Here is an 18,502-nt window from a genome sequence, read left to right on the forward strand (position 1 = left end):
AATCTTGGTTCGCTGCAATCTCTGCCAGCCTGCCTGGTTTAAGAGATTCTCCTACGTCTGCCTCCTGAGTAGCTGGGATTATAGGCAACTGCCGTCATGCCTGGCTAATTTTTGTATTTTTGTAGAGAGGGGGTTTCATCATGTTTGCCAGGCTGGTCTTGAACTCCTGACCTTGGGTGATCTACTCGCCTTGGCCTCCCAAAGTGCTGGGATTACAGGTATGAGCCACCATGCCCGGCCTTTACTGGATTTTCATTCAGTTTCAACGGAAGCTACTTCTCAGCCGCATGCTCCATGATCCTTAACATCCCATCATCTCTAGACAGGAGACTGTTCTGCACCTGAATTCAGGGCCCTCTCTCTTCTCATCTACACTCACTCTCTAGCGATCTCATTGGGTGTCACAGTTTTTAAAAAGTCATTGTGCTGATAATTTTCAAACTGATGTCTTCAACATAGACCATGCCCCTGAATGCAGATCCAATCATTCAAATATCAATACTAAAAAAATACCTTCCAGTAGCTCCACTTGGAGGTCTCAGAGGCATCTCAAAACTAATGTGTCCCAAAGCAAAATCATGATCCCTATGCATAGCTCACCACCAACACATATCCCACCACATAGTCTACCACTGACATCTCAGTACATGGGAATTGTTCTTTCCAGTTGCTCTGCCCCCAACCCTTGAAATCTTACATTTATTTTCCACTCACATCCCTTGAGCAAATTGTGTTAGTACTATCTTCAAAGTGTAACAGGAAGTTAACTGCCTTTCATCACTTCCAAAGCCCTGGGCCAAGCCAACATCACCTTTCCCTGATTACTGCCAAGGGCTCCCCACTGCCTCCCTAGAGGTTTTTCTCAGAACAGCAGTCTGATGGTTCTTATACTGCACAGACCATGTCACTCCTGTGCACAGAATCTCTTTACTTAGGGTAAAAACACTAGGAGTCTCCTGAATGCCCTACAACTCATGCTTCAGTTACTTCCAAACGCCTTTCCTTTTATCCCCTCCACCCCTCAGTCCCACCACATTGGTTCTCATGATATTTCTTGGAGAGGAAAACTGTGATGCTACTGAGGCTTTTCCTCTCCCTTTGCCTTAGCACTTTCCCTGATGTCCCACAGCAGGCTCCTTTCCTGCTACAGGTCTACCAAATGTGACCCTATTTAAAACAGCTACATATGCTTTTCTTCATTTACAAAAAAAAAAAAAAATCACCATGATTATCCCTTGCTTCACTATTGTTGAAGCCATCATTACCGTGATGGCAAATACTGAGTGCCAACTTGATTGAATTATTCCTGGGGATGTCAGTGAGGGTGTTGCCAAAGGAGATTAACATTTGAGTCTGAGAAAGGTATTTGACTGGGAAAGGCAGATCTACCCTCAATCTGGGTGGGCACCATTTAATCAGCTGCCAATGTGACCAGAATCAAAGCAGGCAGAAGAACATGGGAAGTCTAGACTGGTTTAGTCTTCTGGCCTACATGTTTCTCCCGTGCTGGGTGCTTCCTGCCCTCGAACATCAGACTCCAAATTCTTCAGCGTTGGGACTTGGACCTTTGAACAGGACTGAAGGCTGCAGAGCTGGCTTCCCTACTTTTGAGGTTTTGGGACTTGGACTGCCTTCCTTGCTCCTAAGCTTGCAGATGGTCTATTGTGGGACCTCACCTCATGATCGTGTGAGTCAATACTCCTTAATAAACTTGCCTTTATATATACATCTATCCTATTAGCTCTATCCCTCCAGAGAACCCTAATACACAAACTGACACATTAGTTACCTTGTTTGCTGTCTGCTTCTACTCATGATAATGAAAGCTCCCTGAGAGGAGTAATGTCTGTCTGTTTTTTCACACCTGTATCTCCAGAGTCCAGAAGAGCACCTAGCACACAGTATGTGCTCAGTAAGCAATTGCTGCATGAATATATGAATGAAGCACAGGCTTCTCCTAAATGTTGGCTTTGATTTGTAAGATGATATTTCAGTTGCAGGTTCATACCCTGTCAATCAGAATTGCTAAATCACAAAATCCTAAAGTGAATTGCAAAATCAAAGGAGTGTTCTTTCCAGTTTGAAATAAAATAATTAAAGCAACACCACTTCCTCTGGTGTAGGAGTCAATCCTTAACCTACAAAAGGGAGCTACCAACCTTCCTGGGAGGAAACCTAGTTTACAACTGAATCATCACTTCAAGGCAAGAGAAGAATTCGAATGTGTGAACATAATAATAGCCGTTTGCGTTCTCAGCAATGCACCTGGATGTCTATATGCTGAAAATAAGTAGTCCCATGAATTTTGCAGATATTCTAGCCTCATAAGGAAAAGCTCAAAATAATCTCTCCTTCTAAAGAAACTCCAACATCTAAGAAGGCCACTGATAGTAGGAATTTGATCATCTCCTTTAATTTATGTTATTCATTACATCATTTCCTGCCCTGGAAAATTTTTCTTGGATGTTATAATAATCCAGAATAACATCATCTAGTTTATGAAACATTATGAAACATGAAACAACACAATTTATGAAAACAACAGTTGAGAAAATAATGCTTTTAAAGATATGAATTAATAATATTTTCTTTACATTTTCTCAAAAGGAAGCCCCATTTTGAGTTTACAATACCAAAATGGCATACTTCCATTACCAAAATGAGGCACTCCCATTGCTTTCTCCCCCAAAATAATCACTATAAAATTGTAAAACCAGGCCAGAAATGGTGACACATGCCTGTAATCTTAGTGCTTTGGGAAGCTGAGGCAGGAGGATTATTTGAGGCCAGGAGCTCAAGACCAGCCTAGGCAATAAAGAAAGACCATGTCTCTACAGAAAAAAGATAAAATTAGCTGGGCATGGTGTCGTGTGCCTTATAGTCCTAGCTACTCAGGAGGCTGAGGCAGGAGAATTGCTTTAGTCTGGGAGTTCAAGGCTACAGTGAGCTAGGACTACACCACTGCCTTCCAGTTTGGATGACAGTGAGATTCTGGCTTTTAAAAAAAACAGGAAAAAATAGAAAACAAAACCAAAAGAGAATGGCCGAGATCACCTGTTTATTGCCGTGATTCTACTGTGTAAACAAGCCATTCATTTATCCACCTATTCACTATGGGGTTCAGGCGAGACAGCATCAATCCAGTTTCTCTAATCTGAAGCATTTTACTCGGTCCTAACAAGTTTCTATATTTAAGCAATTCTGTGCCTTGAGAATTGGTTCCCTACATTATAAAACAAGATATATTCATTTGCCTGAATTATACAGAGTGTTTTCTTTCATATAATGTTTTAATTGTTTTAGAATTTTGAAATGTAGTTGGAGAGTTCCATGTGAAATTTATATATATATACATATATATATATATACGCGCGCACACACACACACACACACACACATATAAGTGCACACACACATATACTTATATAGATATACACATGCATAAATGGATAGTGCCTGAAAATCCAGAAGGGGAAACTCTATACTATATGTTATGATAATGCTCTAAGGAATGTTACAACTTATTTCACATTTTTTTAACTGGTGAGAGTTCTAGGGGTCAGAGAGGTAAAGAGATATGTCCAAGGTCATTCTCATCATTGATGGCAGAACAAGGACTGTGAGAAGAAAAATGAGAGTAGAAAGATGGGTTTGAAGGTCTAACAATACACACCTCTATGTCCCACACTCTATATATGTTACATTCCACCATCATAATGAGGGACAATATCCCTACAGAATGTAAAATTTCAAAGCCTTTTAATGGGAAAAGTGTCTGTTACAATAGGCTAGTGCAGGCACTGATAGGCTTTTTCTGGAAAGGGCCAGATAGTAAAGATTTTAGGCTTTGTGGACCATATGGTCTCTGTTACAACCACCCAACTCTGCCCTCATAGCTCAAAAGCAGTCACAGACAATATGTAAACAAATGAGCGTGGTTATGTTCCAATAAACCTTTATTCACAAAAATAGGTGGCAGGCCAAATTTGGACTCTGTGCCACAGATTGCTCTCCCTTGATTGGGAGAATTTTAAAAAGTGTGATACCATTCGGTGTAGGAAACTCGACGTGAGCATTGTATCCCTAATTTTACAAATATACAGGTGTATTTTGTCTATTAAATGTTAACATTATTGTTCTCATTTTAGAGATGGGGAAATTGAGGATAACAGTTTGATTCACTACTTCAAGAGCAGAGTTTGATTTACTAACTCTTCAAGTGAGAGGATGGGAATCACACCACAAGACCAGTGCTCCCTTAACCCTTCCTCTGAGTCTCAAATCAGGGCATTTCCTCCCAGCTCACTCCTCCTTCTGTTTGATGCCAACTCCCTCCTTAGGATCTTCACAATTATCTGCAGAAACACACTTCAGAGAGCAAGCACATTCAGAGACAACTGAAATAGGAAGGCTGTATTAGCTCTTTCTACTCTATACAATTTGTGTGATTACCAATGTAAAATATGCTAAATATTTAGCATGTATATGCAATTTGAGCCTTGGAGAAAAATAGTTCTTTTTATTGGCCAGGCATAGTGGTTCACACCTGTAATCCCAACACTTTCGGAGGCCGGGGTGGGAAGATCATGAGGTCAAGAGATCGAGACAATCCTGGCCAACATGGTGAAATCCTGTCTCTACTAAAAATACAAAAATTAGCTGGGCATGGTGGTGTACACCTGTAGTCCCAGCTACTCAGGAGGCTGGGGCAAGAGAATCGCTTGAACCCAGGAAGTGGAGGTTGCAGTGAGCAGAGATCACGCCACTGCACTCCAGCCTGGCAACAGAGCGGGACTCTATCCCAAAAAATAAAAAAAAGTTCCTTTTATTGATGATCACATGTGGTGCTTTCAGCAGAAGAAGATGGAACATTTAGATTTCAGAAAGACAGATTTCAGGTTTCATCACTTAACCTCTTGTGTTTCATGCCACAAACAGGCAAAATAACAAGCACAAATGTTTGACACAATGGAAATACTTTGGACCTATGTTGGAAAAAGTGACAATAAAATCACTTAACACTCTTGGAGAAATGCAGGCCTATTATTGCACTGACATTAATCTCATGGGAAAAGAGCACTTCTGCTTGTCCCAGAAGAAATGCCATCACTTTTTCTGAGGCAGGTTCCTCCATGTTTTCAAGACAACACTATTTGTTAAATACAGAAACCCAAGAGGCTATAAAGAGCAACAATTTGTTGTCTCGATCATCATAAAGAAACATGCACATGTGCACATGGAAAGCAATACCTATTTCAAGAAAATGAATGTTGATTTTACTTATTTCATTTTTAACAATAATGTCTATAGATTAAAATTCCCACTGAAATGCATCATAAGAATACCTCATAAGGAATACTTATGATACATACTTGGTATAACTTTGGTCAAGTGTAGTTGTATTTTAAAAACAATAATATAACCGTGTCACACAGTTTTCAACTAAATACAAAGTTTGGTTCCAATAATATTTAAACTTTTTTTTTGTTTGTTTTCAGACTTAGCAGTTGGGGTAGTGTCCTTCTCCCTTAAAAAAAAAAAATTAGCAAAGCTGCTGAAGCTACACTGCAGGCAAATTTCCAACTATTAAATAGTTTCAGGACATAAGTCCAGCCAAGCATTTTGCCCATTGGAAATGGCACATCCTGAGCAGCTGTGGAACAGAGTAAAAAGTCATGGGTCCCCACGGGGCAACAGGGAACTTTATTACCATCAGTGAAGTCTGCTCTAGTTTTACTGACACTCTGTAATGCATGCGTGGAATAACATCTAGTGTGATACTTATATGCTGTGAAAACAATGCTGTCTGCTTCCTTTTCCTTTGTAATGTATCTTACGCACATGGGAAAATGAGGAAAACTTGGAATTCGGAAGGAAATGAATATAATGTCTAAAAGATAATATGCTAGGTTAATGATAATTGAAGTTGGATTTTTATATGTTTCTTCGTAAGTTCCCTTAAAGGTGTGTTATTTCATAATGTCGAATTGATATTGGCTAATTTCAAATGAACAAACACAGGGTTGCCTGCTTTTGCAACGTATCAAATGAACGAATTTGGATTTTGCCTTATACAATCCACAAAATTGAAACTCTTCCTTCTTTTACTATCCATATTGACACGTAGATATGGTCATAGTAGCCAGAAAAAAACACATTATTTCCCAAACTCAGAAAACTGGTAAATACTATTTTGTAATAGGTAGTGGCTACTTTACTAAGCATGCAATATATGTATTCTTTTTCCTCATTTGTTAAGTATTAGCAATATCAAGGAAAGGTTAAACACCAATTTACTGAAAAAAGATAAGCAACTGCAACATGGAGCCCACAAGTATTTTTATATTTGTAACCCTGACTCCAACTTGGTCATTCACAAAATTTGGGCTGATGGTTAGACATTAGTGGTCTTCTTATTTCAAGAAATGGACAAAAAGCTTGTCCAATTTTGGGAAATTAGAGAGAGAGAAAAAAAAACTAGAAAGGGATGCCTGTGATTATTACCTTTGTATCACAGAGGAAGAAGATTAGGAATATTTAGTAATGTGAGGATTCCTTTCATGATTTCACCACATTTTATTCATGAAACTATTAACATATTTATTTTAAACCATAATTCAAAATGTATTAGATCCACTCTGCAGCAGGAATCACACCGATGTCAAGTTAAACAAGAGGTAAACAACAGGCGTTTTCAGGGTCCCACTCCGACTTTCTTGTGCTTTGCTGCTTCAGGAAACATCAGCTCAACTTCTGAATAACCTCCCACAGCTCCTCACCTATGGCTGTGTCTGGGCTCAAAGCAAGCTCTGCCAGCATGCAGACCAGATAAGCTAAAACGGCTGCAGACAGAGACTGACTGAATACCCTTAACCCCCTCCAGTGGGGAGTTCTGAGGTGTGTCATGCGTGCCTGTGGGAAGGAAGCTTAGGTTGCCTATGGTAAATAATTCACCCTTTATTGTATTCCTTCTACACCCTGTCCTGCTTTCCTTCTTACCTACCACAGTCCTGGATCACTTCCTAAGTAAACTGCTCACACTCAAAGCCTTCACTTGGATCAGCTTCTGAAGGTGTCTAATCTTTGATGGGCAATCTTCAGTTGTCGAGATTTGTGTTTCATAGCAGCAAATTCAACTTCTGTAGGAATATGCAGACACATCAACACCTTGTGCTCAGAGGTTTCATGTTGTTTGTTCCAAATGGAACGGGATAGAAAAATTTAGGTAGACCCTAGGATCTGGCAGGACTGATGGCTAGAAAAATACTTTATCCTAGGAGTGACCTGTGAAGGTAACTTACTATGTACAAGGATGCTGTCTCACATTCTAAATAAAGAGACAAAAAGTAGACATGAGCACTAGGCATTAATCCATTAAACTATTATTCATTTTTAGTTTTGAAGCCAATTTCCCTCCTCAAGCACCAGGAGGAAATACAGTATAGAGAATAAGCAAATACAAAAATTATCCCAAAGTCTTACAAAAATTAATGATTTTGCCCATTCTATGTTTATGCAGTTTTTTTCTGGGAGAGGTAAGAGTTAGCAATAAAAATATTCAGAAATGGTATTCACCAGGAAAAGGAAAAGCCTGAAACTATTTTACTAATCTATGAATAACTTAGAATTTTCTACAAAAATAGATATGTTTAGTTAGGTCTAAGTTATGCAAAAATAAATGAGTTAAGAAGAAATTAAATAGTAGCCAATCCATTTTGGCAAACATAGACTAATTTTGTATTTTAAAATAACTATAAAGAAGATAAGGACAAGATGTTTGCTTTTTTCATGAAAATCAGCTTTATAGCCCATGAATCCTATGCAGTGAGCCCAAACTAAATGGAACTCATTTTTCCATTTTCTTCTGTTTAATTTTACTTTTATTTGCTAAGGTATTCATGATAGATGAAAAAAAAAATAAAAACCCTTCCCACTTTCCTTGGCCCAGCCTTAATTTATCAAAGCTGTCTCTCTACCCAAACCAAATACAATAGATAATTGCTTACTCCTTGCACTGACTACTACATTGGAAGTGGTGATTGTTTTTTAAAAGTAATTTTAAACCACTGGGAGACTGGCACAGATTCATTTCTGGAGCAAACAGGGATAAATGGGCATTTATTGAATGAAACGGCACCATTTTTTGAAACACTGCAGTCATCATTAAAATGTTCTCTCACTTTGACAAATGTACCTGATATGGTTTGACTGTGTCCCCATCAAAATCTCAACTTGAATTGTATCTCCCAGAATTCCCACGTGTTGTGGGAGGGACCCAGGGGGAGGTAATTGAATCATGGGGACCAGTCATTCCTGTGCTATTCTTGTGATAGTGAATAAGTCTCACGAGATCTGATGGGTTTATCAGGGGTTTTTTCTGCTTTTGCTTCTTCCTCATTTTCTCTTGCCGACACCATGTAAGAAGAGCCTTTCACCTCCCACCATGATTCTGAGGCCTCCACAGCCATGTGGAACTATAAGTCCAATTAAGCCTTTTTTGTTCCCAGTTTTGGGTATGTCTTTATCAGCAGCGTGAAAACAGACTAATACTGCACTCAAAATTTACATTTCCATATGTCTCAATTTGAGGTGCATCCCAAATGTTAGTACTTGCACTCTTACAAACCAAAAATGTAAGCACTAAATTCATAGTAGATTCCATTATGTTTTCAGTAAAGATGCACCACAGAATGATGGGAGTTTAACAAATCAGTAAAATAGTCAAAGACACTTCCTCCAGGATGTGTCTAAAGGAGACCTAACCATTACACTAGCAAGATGGTGTCACATCTTTCCCTACCTTCCTCAAGTTCATCAAATGTAGAAAAGAGCCTCACTGGGGAAAAAATGTCTTTAATAACTTTATTGAAATACATAATTTCCATATCATAAAATTCTCTCAAGTGCTCATTGACATTATTGTATTTACTGTGTTGTGTAGCCATCAGAATCACTGGGTTCTAGAATGAGTCCATCAACCCAGAAAGATTGATCCTTCATGCCTTATTGATAAAATTTAAAGGTTGAAACAACAACAAAATTTTTTGTCTTTACCTTCTCTTTTCGTTACTCCTGTTTCATTTCCTCATATATTTAAAAAAGATTTGTTGAGCAGCTACTATATGTGTCAGGTACTGTTCTAAGCAGTAGGAATAATAAGTAAAAAAGAAATCATATCTGGTCTTACGAAACACACACGGACACACACATTCATCCTAATTGGATGCAAGGAGAAACAATGGACAAGATTAATGAGTAAAATACTAAGGTAGGGTAGACAGTTATAACAGAAAGTAGGAACAAAAATACAACACGAGCAAAGTGGATTGTTTGCTTGTTTGTTTATACATATAAGTAGCATGGCTAAAGATGGTTTTGCTGGAAAAAAGATATTTTTATAAAGAAGGTGAGTCAGCCAGCCTTTCAACAATCTGAAGGAAGAGCATTCCCAGGTCCAGTAGGAGGTAAATGCCAATATCCTGAAGCAAGGGAAAGATTACAGTATTCAGAGAACACCAAGGACCCTAGGGGCTGAGCAGGAAAACAGGGAGGGTAGCAATGAAGTCTGAAAGGAAGGAGAAAGGTGGGTCAACTGGGTCTTCAAACCCATTGTAAAGAACATGGCTTCTAATCTGAGTTGAATGAGGGAAGTCGCTGGGACACGTTGAACAAAGAACTGAAGGGAAGTGGTTCAGATTTTAGTAAGGTCACTCAGATGGCTATGTTGAAAGAGGACTAAAAGGAAAGGGGGATCCAGAAGTGGAAATCCAGAAGCAGGGATGAGAGACCAGTCTCTGAAACCTGGGAATCAGAAGTGGAGATCCAGAAGCAGGAATGAGGGGCCATGATCAGAAAACAGGAGTCCAGAAGCCTTAAGGCAGAAGCCAGGAGGCAGAAATGGGGATGTGATTAGGAAGCTAATACAATATTCCCAGTTAAAGCCAGAAGTGAGCTGATTAGGGGGAACACAGGGAAAGGTGAATGAAGCAGGATCTGAGGATTTGCGGTGCCTTGTAGAAAATGTTTACAGTTGAGAATGACTGCGAGCCTCTTTTTCCACAAACTGCTGCAAGAGCAGCATTGCCGATTGCTCAACTGGAGGTTATTGAGAGAAAGAGTTCTTAAAGAGAAAGTCCTTTATTTCCTTGGGGATGCTTGTATTTCCAGAAACAGAGGAATCATTTATTGATCACTGTGACTGCTATGCTTTTGGCCTTTTTTAAATTTTTTTTTTCAGATAGGCTTTTCTAAGGAATAGATTAAGTATCAAGTTGCAGGATACTCCCCATTCTATAGGATTGCAGTTCAGATACATGGGTAATAAAAGAGGCAAAAGACACAAAATTAACTTTATTTCTACCTTTAAATTTTTCTGGTTAAGACATGAAGGATCTTATTGGGGTGATGGACTCATTCTAAAACTAGATGATGGTGATGGCTGCACAAGTCACTAAATACTAAAAATCATTTAACTGTACACTTACAGATCACTGAATTTTATGGTATAGAAATTATATTTCAATAAAGTTCTTTAAAACATTTTTCCCAGTGAGGCTCTTTTCAACGTTTGGTGAGAATGAGAAAAGTCTGGAAAGATGTCGCCCCACCTTGTTAGTGATTAAGTCTACTTTAGAGATATCATAGAGGGAATGTCTACCACCTTTTGGCTGATATGCTAAACTCCTGTCATTCTGGGACTCATCTTCACTTAAAATATAATGGAATCTTCCATAAATTCTGTGCAGACATTTTTGGTTTGTAAAATTGCAAGAACTGAAGTTTGGGGTGCTCCTCACAATGAGACATATGGAAGTATGAATTTTGGGTGTATTTGTAAGAGTGACAGAACAACATTTTAATGATAATTGCAATAGCTGCATTTTCATTCAATAAAAGTCCACTTAAATTTGGGAGATGCAGCTCCCATTCTAGATTATTAAGTTGCTCCAATGTACTAGGAAGTATCAGAACCACTTGGCCTTCCTACTTTCAGTTAGCACCCTTCATGACCCTGGGGCTGTCAAAGGATCTCTGCCCAGATCCTGAGGATCTTGTGATAGCAAGGCTCTGTAACAAATCATGGGAGCAAAACCACCGGGCTCACCTCCACTAGGTAAGAGGTGCCACCACAACTCTTACAGGAGATTAATTAAGCATCTGTCTCCAGAGGCTGAGTACCACTTCTGTCTGATGTCTGAATTTGCAGTCTTGTTCACAGAGCACCAGCCCAGATCCTGCAGGCAACTGAACAGATGGTAACACATTTTGACCAGAACATGTCTGGATCACATTTGAACCATGAAACTCAAGGTGAAGCATTCTGAGGCTTTTTATTGATCACTACCTCCTAACCCACAATTAATTATTTATTTCAATTGCCTCTCTAAATTTTCATATCAGTTGGAGACAGAGTCCTAAGACAAGATTTGATGTCTTTATTTACAGTTTCACTTTAAAGTTTGCTTAGTTCATAAATTTGCCTCCCTGGGGAGGAAAAAAAAGCCCTCCTCCCTTATTTTTTTTTTTAAAGAAGCTTTTAAATGTAAAGGGTTATATTATTCATTAATGTCACAATAAATAAATTTATTTAAATAAAATAAAATAAATTTAAATTAGATTCTGTGTAAGGCAATAACTCGTGATTAGTAAGAGAACAACATAACTAATCTGTATTTATGAAACCAGATCCTTATAATTAGTCAAGCAGATGTCTAATTAATTTGGAAGGCACACAGCCATATGGACACAAGTAGAAAAAGAAACCTGAAGATATTATTAATAGCTGGTCAAATTATGTCCTTCAACCATCACAGATTAAACTAACCACAAATGTAACACACTGTTCATCTGATTCCACAGAGGTTTTAAAATATCAATGCAGTCGGAACTGAACAAAATTATAGTGATGATTAACTGACTCCAGAGGGGTTTAAATTCTAGATGTTATGAAGCAAAGGTAGGAGTTAAATTCATTCTCAACTTAAAATCATTTCAAGAAAGGCTATTTTGTCTAGAATAGCTAAAACTCAGGCTTTCTCTTTGAAAATCATTGAATGGTGCCTGATACAGAATATCTTTAAGCAAAAACTAAACAGATGTTGATAATGAAAATGCCCCACCATTTCAAAGTTTAAAAAAACTCCCTTATATTATCTTCCATGATATATTGCAGGTAAAATTCCAATTTTGTCCTTAACCATAAATGTACACAGTACCTTCAAACACATCTGCTCCCATTCTCTAAAACAGCAAAGCCACCTGTTAACTAACCATAAATATGAACATGGAGACAGTGAATCTGCATTCCATGTGTGCCTGGGAGCAAAGTGAGTATCCCGTGTCTGGGAAGAAAAGGAAGGCTGACCTTTGGAAGAACGGAAGTGTTTGCTGGGGGCAGTGAAGCCTCGAGTTCCGTGCACATTCACAGCCGCCACTCGAAACTGGTACCATCGGCTGGGTCTTATGTCAGTCAGTTGAACTCGCTCGTCTGTGGTCTGAGGGGACATGTCACAGAGCACAGGGAACATGTCAATTTTTATTCTGACATGTTGGTTGGATCTGTTTAAAAAAATATACTAACCCATCACCCAGTGCAACTCAGGCTATCTTCCTCCTGATAAGAGGGGCTTATCATGGCCAGTTATGAAGAGAGCTGTCAGGGATCGAAGAACCACTGATATTTCACCCCAAAGAATTAAACATTTCTTGAAGTCAAAACCTTATGACAAGAGCTTGGGCTATTTTTAAATCTGGTGAGTAATTACAGCATTTGAGGTATTCAATCAATAGGGAATATGTATAGTCATCGTTACATTACAGACAAGAAGATGAAATAATCTTCAGATTATAGAAATAAAATATCTTTTTAACTCACATGCCAAATATAACTGTAAAAATAGGTATAACAATCCACATGCTTAAAGATCACTAACAATTTCTGAAAGTAAATGATAATGCAAGCCACTGTTTAAACAAACTTTTGAGTATATCACATAACATCTGTGAAGAACCAATCCTTATCTTAAAGGGTGAGATGTGTTAGCATATATTTGTTCAATAAAATGCCCAAAAGAAAAAATAGACACTGGGGAAGATCAGAAGGTTTTGCTGTCTCTAGTGCTACAATTTTAAGATTTCAAATAACTTTAACAGTCTTCATACTATATACCTGCTTTCAACAAAGTTCTGTGTTTTGTTTCCACTGGTAGATCTGAAAACCTGTGCCTTGAATTCCAAGAAATAACCACCTACAGTCTATTCCCTCATCTACACCAGGTGCTGAACTCAACTTGGATCTGTGGATGAAACTAGGGAAATAGGATTGGATTTGAACACTACTAAACTTCAGTTTCTAATAACTGATGCTATAACCTCAGCTTATAATAACTTAATGTGAAAATGACTGTCATGTTTATATCAATATCTAAAAGAAGCCAAACATTTATGAGATCAAAGGAAGAATATGAACTTGAAAATATAGCTTTCTACCTGATCTGGCAGACTTTGAGAAAACATTTTCAACTTTATCATTTAGAATTTCAGCTGTGCACTTAAAAAGCTTAAAGTCAGCATGGTATCCACAGCATTTAGCGGAGAAGGAAGTATTACATGTAGCATTAACAGGAAAATATAATACCAACAACAAGAAAAGAGCTTTTCACTTTCCAAGAATATTCTGGAGATAAAAGAGATGATCTTATTGTCAGTTACCTTCATAAATCTTTAAGTGATTTAGAAAAATTACAAATGAATCTGTACCATGATTTATGAAAGCATGTCATGCAAATCAAATGGAATTTCAGGCTGTATTCTGAGTAGCTTTATGTTTTACTGAAGCAAACTTTAAAAAAAGTTTATATTAAAAATATAAAATAGGTATAGAATAGAATTGCTAAATTTATTTGACCAGGTTTTTTTTCCCTAATTTAGTGGTGGTGGTGTGTTTTTATAACAGCCTTCTTATTTATTTTGGGGTCATTACATTGTTTTATTTTAGTGTTTAACCCCTTTGAGATACTACTATTTAGAAAATATTCTTCTTTCAAACACCCAAATATTGACATTTATTTTATATTTACTGAAAAAAAAAATAGGAATCTAGTCCTTGGAAAAAATGATCTAATCAACTTAAGGTGAGAATTTTTCCCATAGACATAAATGTGAAGAAGGCATTTTAGTTACCTAAAGGCATGAAACAGTTTCACATTCAGAATCTGTTACTTTTTATATCCATGTAGGGGTTTTTTGTTGTTTGTGTGGGGGTAGCAGCTGGTAGTGCATTTAACAGCTCTTAAAAAGAAAGAAAATATTTTGCTTTTCTCATCAACAAGACAGAATAGGAGGAAGCACTCTCTGGGAGTGTTGCCATGCAGGTGGTATATCAGTTTTTAAGTTGACTAAGACAAAGAAGAAAGCACTTAGTGAAGATTTATGGGCTGCTGGTTATGTCCCACTAAGTAATTTTGTGATACAAATCTTACTCCATGCTCCTAAAGTCTGTGGGTGGAATAAAGGTGGAAATGCAGGAGAAACAGAAGAGAAGGCATTGACATTTAGATTATTAAGTGTCAAATTAGTCTTCATAATGTTGCATTTCCCTTACTGTAGTTGGCTTTGAGTTTAGCTGAGGGAACTGTGGTTGTTACAGAAAATACATGTGAATGATCAGATTATAAAATTATCTCCCTTCCATGTGTATTTGAACAAATTAAGCCAAGGGTCGAGTTTCTGAGCACATTCGTTTGTTATCTATGAACCTCATCCTCTCTTTAGCAGATCCCTATGATGTTCATTTCATATTTGAGTAATTTCTGTAGTCAAGCTATATTGAGGCACAGCAAGTTAACTTAATGTGTGTATGTGTGTAGTAGACACTATCTCCAGGATGAAAATCAAAGTGTATATGAAACTCTTACCTGGGCCACAGTCTGCCAATGAGTGGCATCATCTTCGCTAGGATGGATTCCATAATTCCATCTTCTTTGTACCACATAGATCACAGGCTCAATAGAAATATTGAATTTCGAGGACCACTTAACCTCCAGGTGTCCAGACTGCAGTTCTGTAAATCGTAACTCTTTTCTGGGCTTCAGGGGGACACCTGAAACAGGACCGTGTCAATTAAAACAATCTGCGTGTGACTCAAATTGAAGTAAAAGTTCAGGAAGAACAAGTATGGAAGAGATGCATCTGATCTGACGACAACTGAGATTTCCTTTCATAAAAGTGGCCTCTCTATACAGGGTTTCACATCTGAAATCTTGTGACACTCAGTTTAGCTATTTCTTTTCTTGGTTTTTTTTTTTTTTTTGACAGTCTAAATTGATTCCTGATTCTGAACAAGTGGCTTATTCCCTAGTAATCTCTAGAGCAATCATTTCATGTGCATTCTTCTGAATAAATCATGTTACAAGGTTGTTTCACTTGAGGTTAACATGGAATTCACACTAGGAGATCATTATAAAGAGTTTCAAGTAATTTCCCCATTTTTTAACATGCTCTGTGTCTATTGATATATTCTAAGGTCATTATAACATGGTTTCCAGATTTTATCTTCCGTCTTTCTCAGGAAGTTTTCCATTTAAGGAAGAAAAACACTTCAAAGCGAAATCTCTTCATGTGAAATCTCCTAAAAGAGTGATTTCCAAAGTTCAAGACTTTTGGATTCCATAATCGATTGCTCAAGCACTTCCCTATAGTCTTGATGGTTAAACATTGAAAAATGATGAATTTATAATGTTTGGTTTTGGCATGAGTGAGTGCACTGCTTCAAAAGTTTCTCACAGGTGTTTCATTTTAAAGTAGTTAATCATTCTGATTTCTTTCTCGCCTTCTGTACATGCAAGTTGTCTGGCAACTGATGTACTGAAGAACCACAGTTTAAAATAGCAGGCATTTCAGAAAGGGAATTTGTAAAGGCATTTATAATACTAATAGAATATGCAAAACTAACTGAGTCAGAATCTATGGCACTATGATGGTGAGTTCCATCAATACCTACAACACCAATTACCATTAATATCATTTTCTGTCCACAATGGTCATTTGCTGAAAGCATTGAAAACTCTCATTTGAAAGGCTAGTTAAGAATGCTCGATTTCTTCTTCCATTTTGTAAGTTTAAACACAGAAGAAACTGGAAAATGTGCAAACACCAAATGAAAATAAGGTTTGGTGCATGTTGGTGACATGGTTGAGTTTCAACTCTTATTTCATTTTGATCATAATTCATGATGTCTTATTTAAGAAAAAATTAAAGTCATCAAAGATTTGGATGGATGAATTGAATAATATTTAAAAAGCATATTTATATATGGTGAAAAGTAATTGATTAAAAAAAAAACTATTTTCTAGAGAAAATGTTTACTGTACCTATTGCTTTCTCCTTTCTTATTACTGATGGGTCATGGCTGAGTAGTGACCTTTAGTTTACAATAAATTTGTCTCACCTGATCCTTAGTGTGAGTTTGTGAAGTGGTTAAAGGGTTAATAATCTACATGTTGAATGGGAGATAACTGAGTCTAAGGAATATTAAATTAGTTGCCTGGGGCAACGATCTGATCTCAGGCTTTTCTCTGAATTATCTGCTTCTTTCTACATTTCATATTAGAAAAGGCCACATAAAGAGCTAGAGAAAAGAGGTGGTTTTGATAAATATGCAAATTCCTTGGGTATTCTTATTCTAAGATCCTCAGCTTTCCCGGTGGATCTGGAGCTTCACCAAGTCAGTCTTTGACTCCTGTTCTGTCATGACATGCATTTCATTCAAGCTTGTATCCTATACTTTTCTTCTCAGTGCATAGCCATAGCAATGCGGGTACCCTGACTTTGATGATTAGCATATTGCTGCTAAGTAAATGTTTCTCCAGTCTCTCTCTAATCCCTAGCTAAGCTGTAGACCATCTTTTCCACCTGCCTGCTGAATGTCTCTGTCCCAGATATGTCCCTTCTCCTGGAATATCTGTCTTTATGACAACTTTATTCTTTAGGATGTCTGGGGGATCTTAGAACCTTTTTGATTTGTTCTTACAGCTAACATTTAGTGTCTTATTGCATAGTACATTTTCAAGAATTCTCAAATCATTCTGTCTCCATGACGGCCACCCGACTTTACTCCCTTCCTTGTTCCCACCTTCACAACAGCCTTTCAGCCTATTTCCCTGCACCTCAATCTATTTTTCTAATGTCCCCTTATTGGTATTTTATGATTATTTTTCTAAAGTAGAAGTGGAGTTCTCTCCTTCAGCTTCCCAAACTCTTTAATTGCATACCATTCTCTATAGAATGAAGGGAAACGTCTTGGCATCCCCTTCAAGGCACTCATCTTCATAACTGGCTACCATTTATTTATCAGTCTATCTCCCGGTGTATCTTTAATTTTTGTCACAGATATTATCTTTAAGCCCAGCTTTCCTAGAAACACACTGCCAGGTACTTCATAATACCATGGCCTGTTTATGGGTTGTTTTTTTTTTTTTTTCACTCTGAAATGTCTTGCCCCACCTTCTGCTTTCTAACTGTAGACCCTTGAATATATACAGGCTTGGACCAAATGCCACCCCTCTATGACACTTCCCCTAAATTTCTCCATTGGAAATAAAGGCTTTATTCTTCTGCCCCACTTCAAAGTTGAGCCTGTAACTGTCAAGACATGCATTTAACTGCCTCTTGCTGCAGCAAACTCATTTAATGATGCCTGTCTTCCCATTAAGCCACAGCCCCCTGAGGTCAAAAACCATGTCTCCTTCATTCCCACACCTGACAATGTCCCAGAAGAGAACATTCTGCAATAGCAAATGTTCAATGAACAGTCAATGTTTGCTGGACGAATAGCCAAACCCATTTTTTTTTATTCTTCACTCAAGAATATGTCTTTGGAAATAAGAGAATAGTGCAACATTTATGGAGACCATTGCAACAATGGTAATCCCTACTCTGCTTGAAAGTCACTTAGGTTTGGGTGCAGATTTATCATAGGTATTCCATGCTGCCATCTTTATCATATACTGTTTCAAGGAACTCAGACCTCTTTTCCAGCATGGTTCTATTACTCACATGTACATTCACTCTATTTTTCAAAAAGATAAATACCAGAAAATCAGAAAATAAAGCAATGCCAAAATGTTTACAAGATAGAACATTTTTATTACATTGGCCATAGGACTTTCCCATTAAAAAAAAACAAAAAAGACCAATTCCTGATTGGTTAGAAATCCCAAAGTTAACTGATTTTAATAGAAGTAGCTGTCTGTGTTTTCTGTCAAGAAAAAGTCACCAAAATTTGTTCAGAGGGATGAAAAACCAATCTCAACAAAGTGATCATTTAGTATCATTCTTGCATTGAAGGTTGGCCTGCAGACGACAAATAGTTTGACTGAAGGGGATAAGGTGAGAGAGAGTAGTGGCAGAGAACATTTCATGATTTACTTGATTCCTTGGTGCACAGTTAAAAAAAAAAAAAGATGACCAGTTCTTCATAGAGCACATTCTCTGAGACTTCTGA

General features: G+C 37.6%; 1 protein-coding gene across 1 annotated transcript in view; it reads right to left on the bottom strand.

Moving 5' to 3' along the window:
- The window catches only part of ANOS1 (anosmin 1), a 192,645-nt gene that overhangs the window by 37,279 nt on the left and 136,864 nt on the right, over positions 1-18,502 (bottom strand). The window contains exons 5-6 of the mRNA XM_032285867.1: positions 14,916-15,100; positions 12,365-12,494 (exon numbers count right to left, since the gene is read on the bottom strand). Of these exons, the coding sequence (XP_032141758.1) occupies positions 12,365-12,494; positions 14,916-15,100 (315 nt within the window). The remainder of the gene's footprint in view (positions 1-12,364; positions 12,495-14,915; positions 15,101-18,502) is intronic.

The sequence above is a fragment of the Sapajus apella genome, unplaced genomic scaffold, assembly GCF_009761245.1.
Source record: "Sapajus apella isolate SASKATOON/1434 unplaced genomic scaffold, GSC_monkey_1.0 scaffold17, whole genome shotgun sequence".
Lineage (NCBI taxonomy): Eukaryota > Metazoa > Chordata > Mammalia > Primates > Cebidae > Sapajus > Sapajus apella.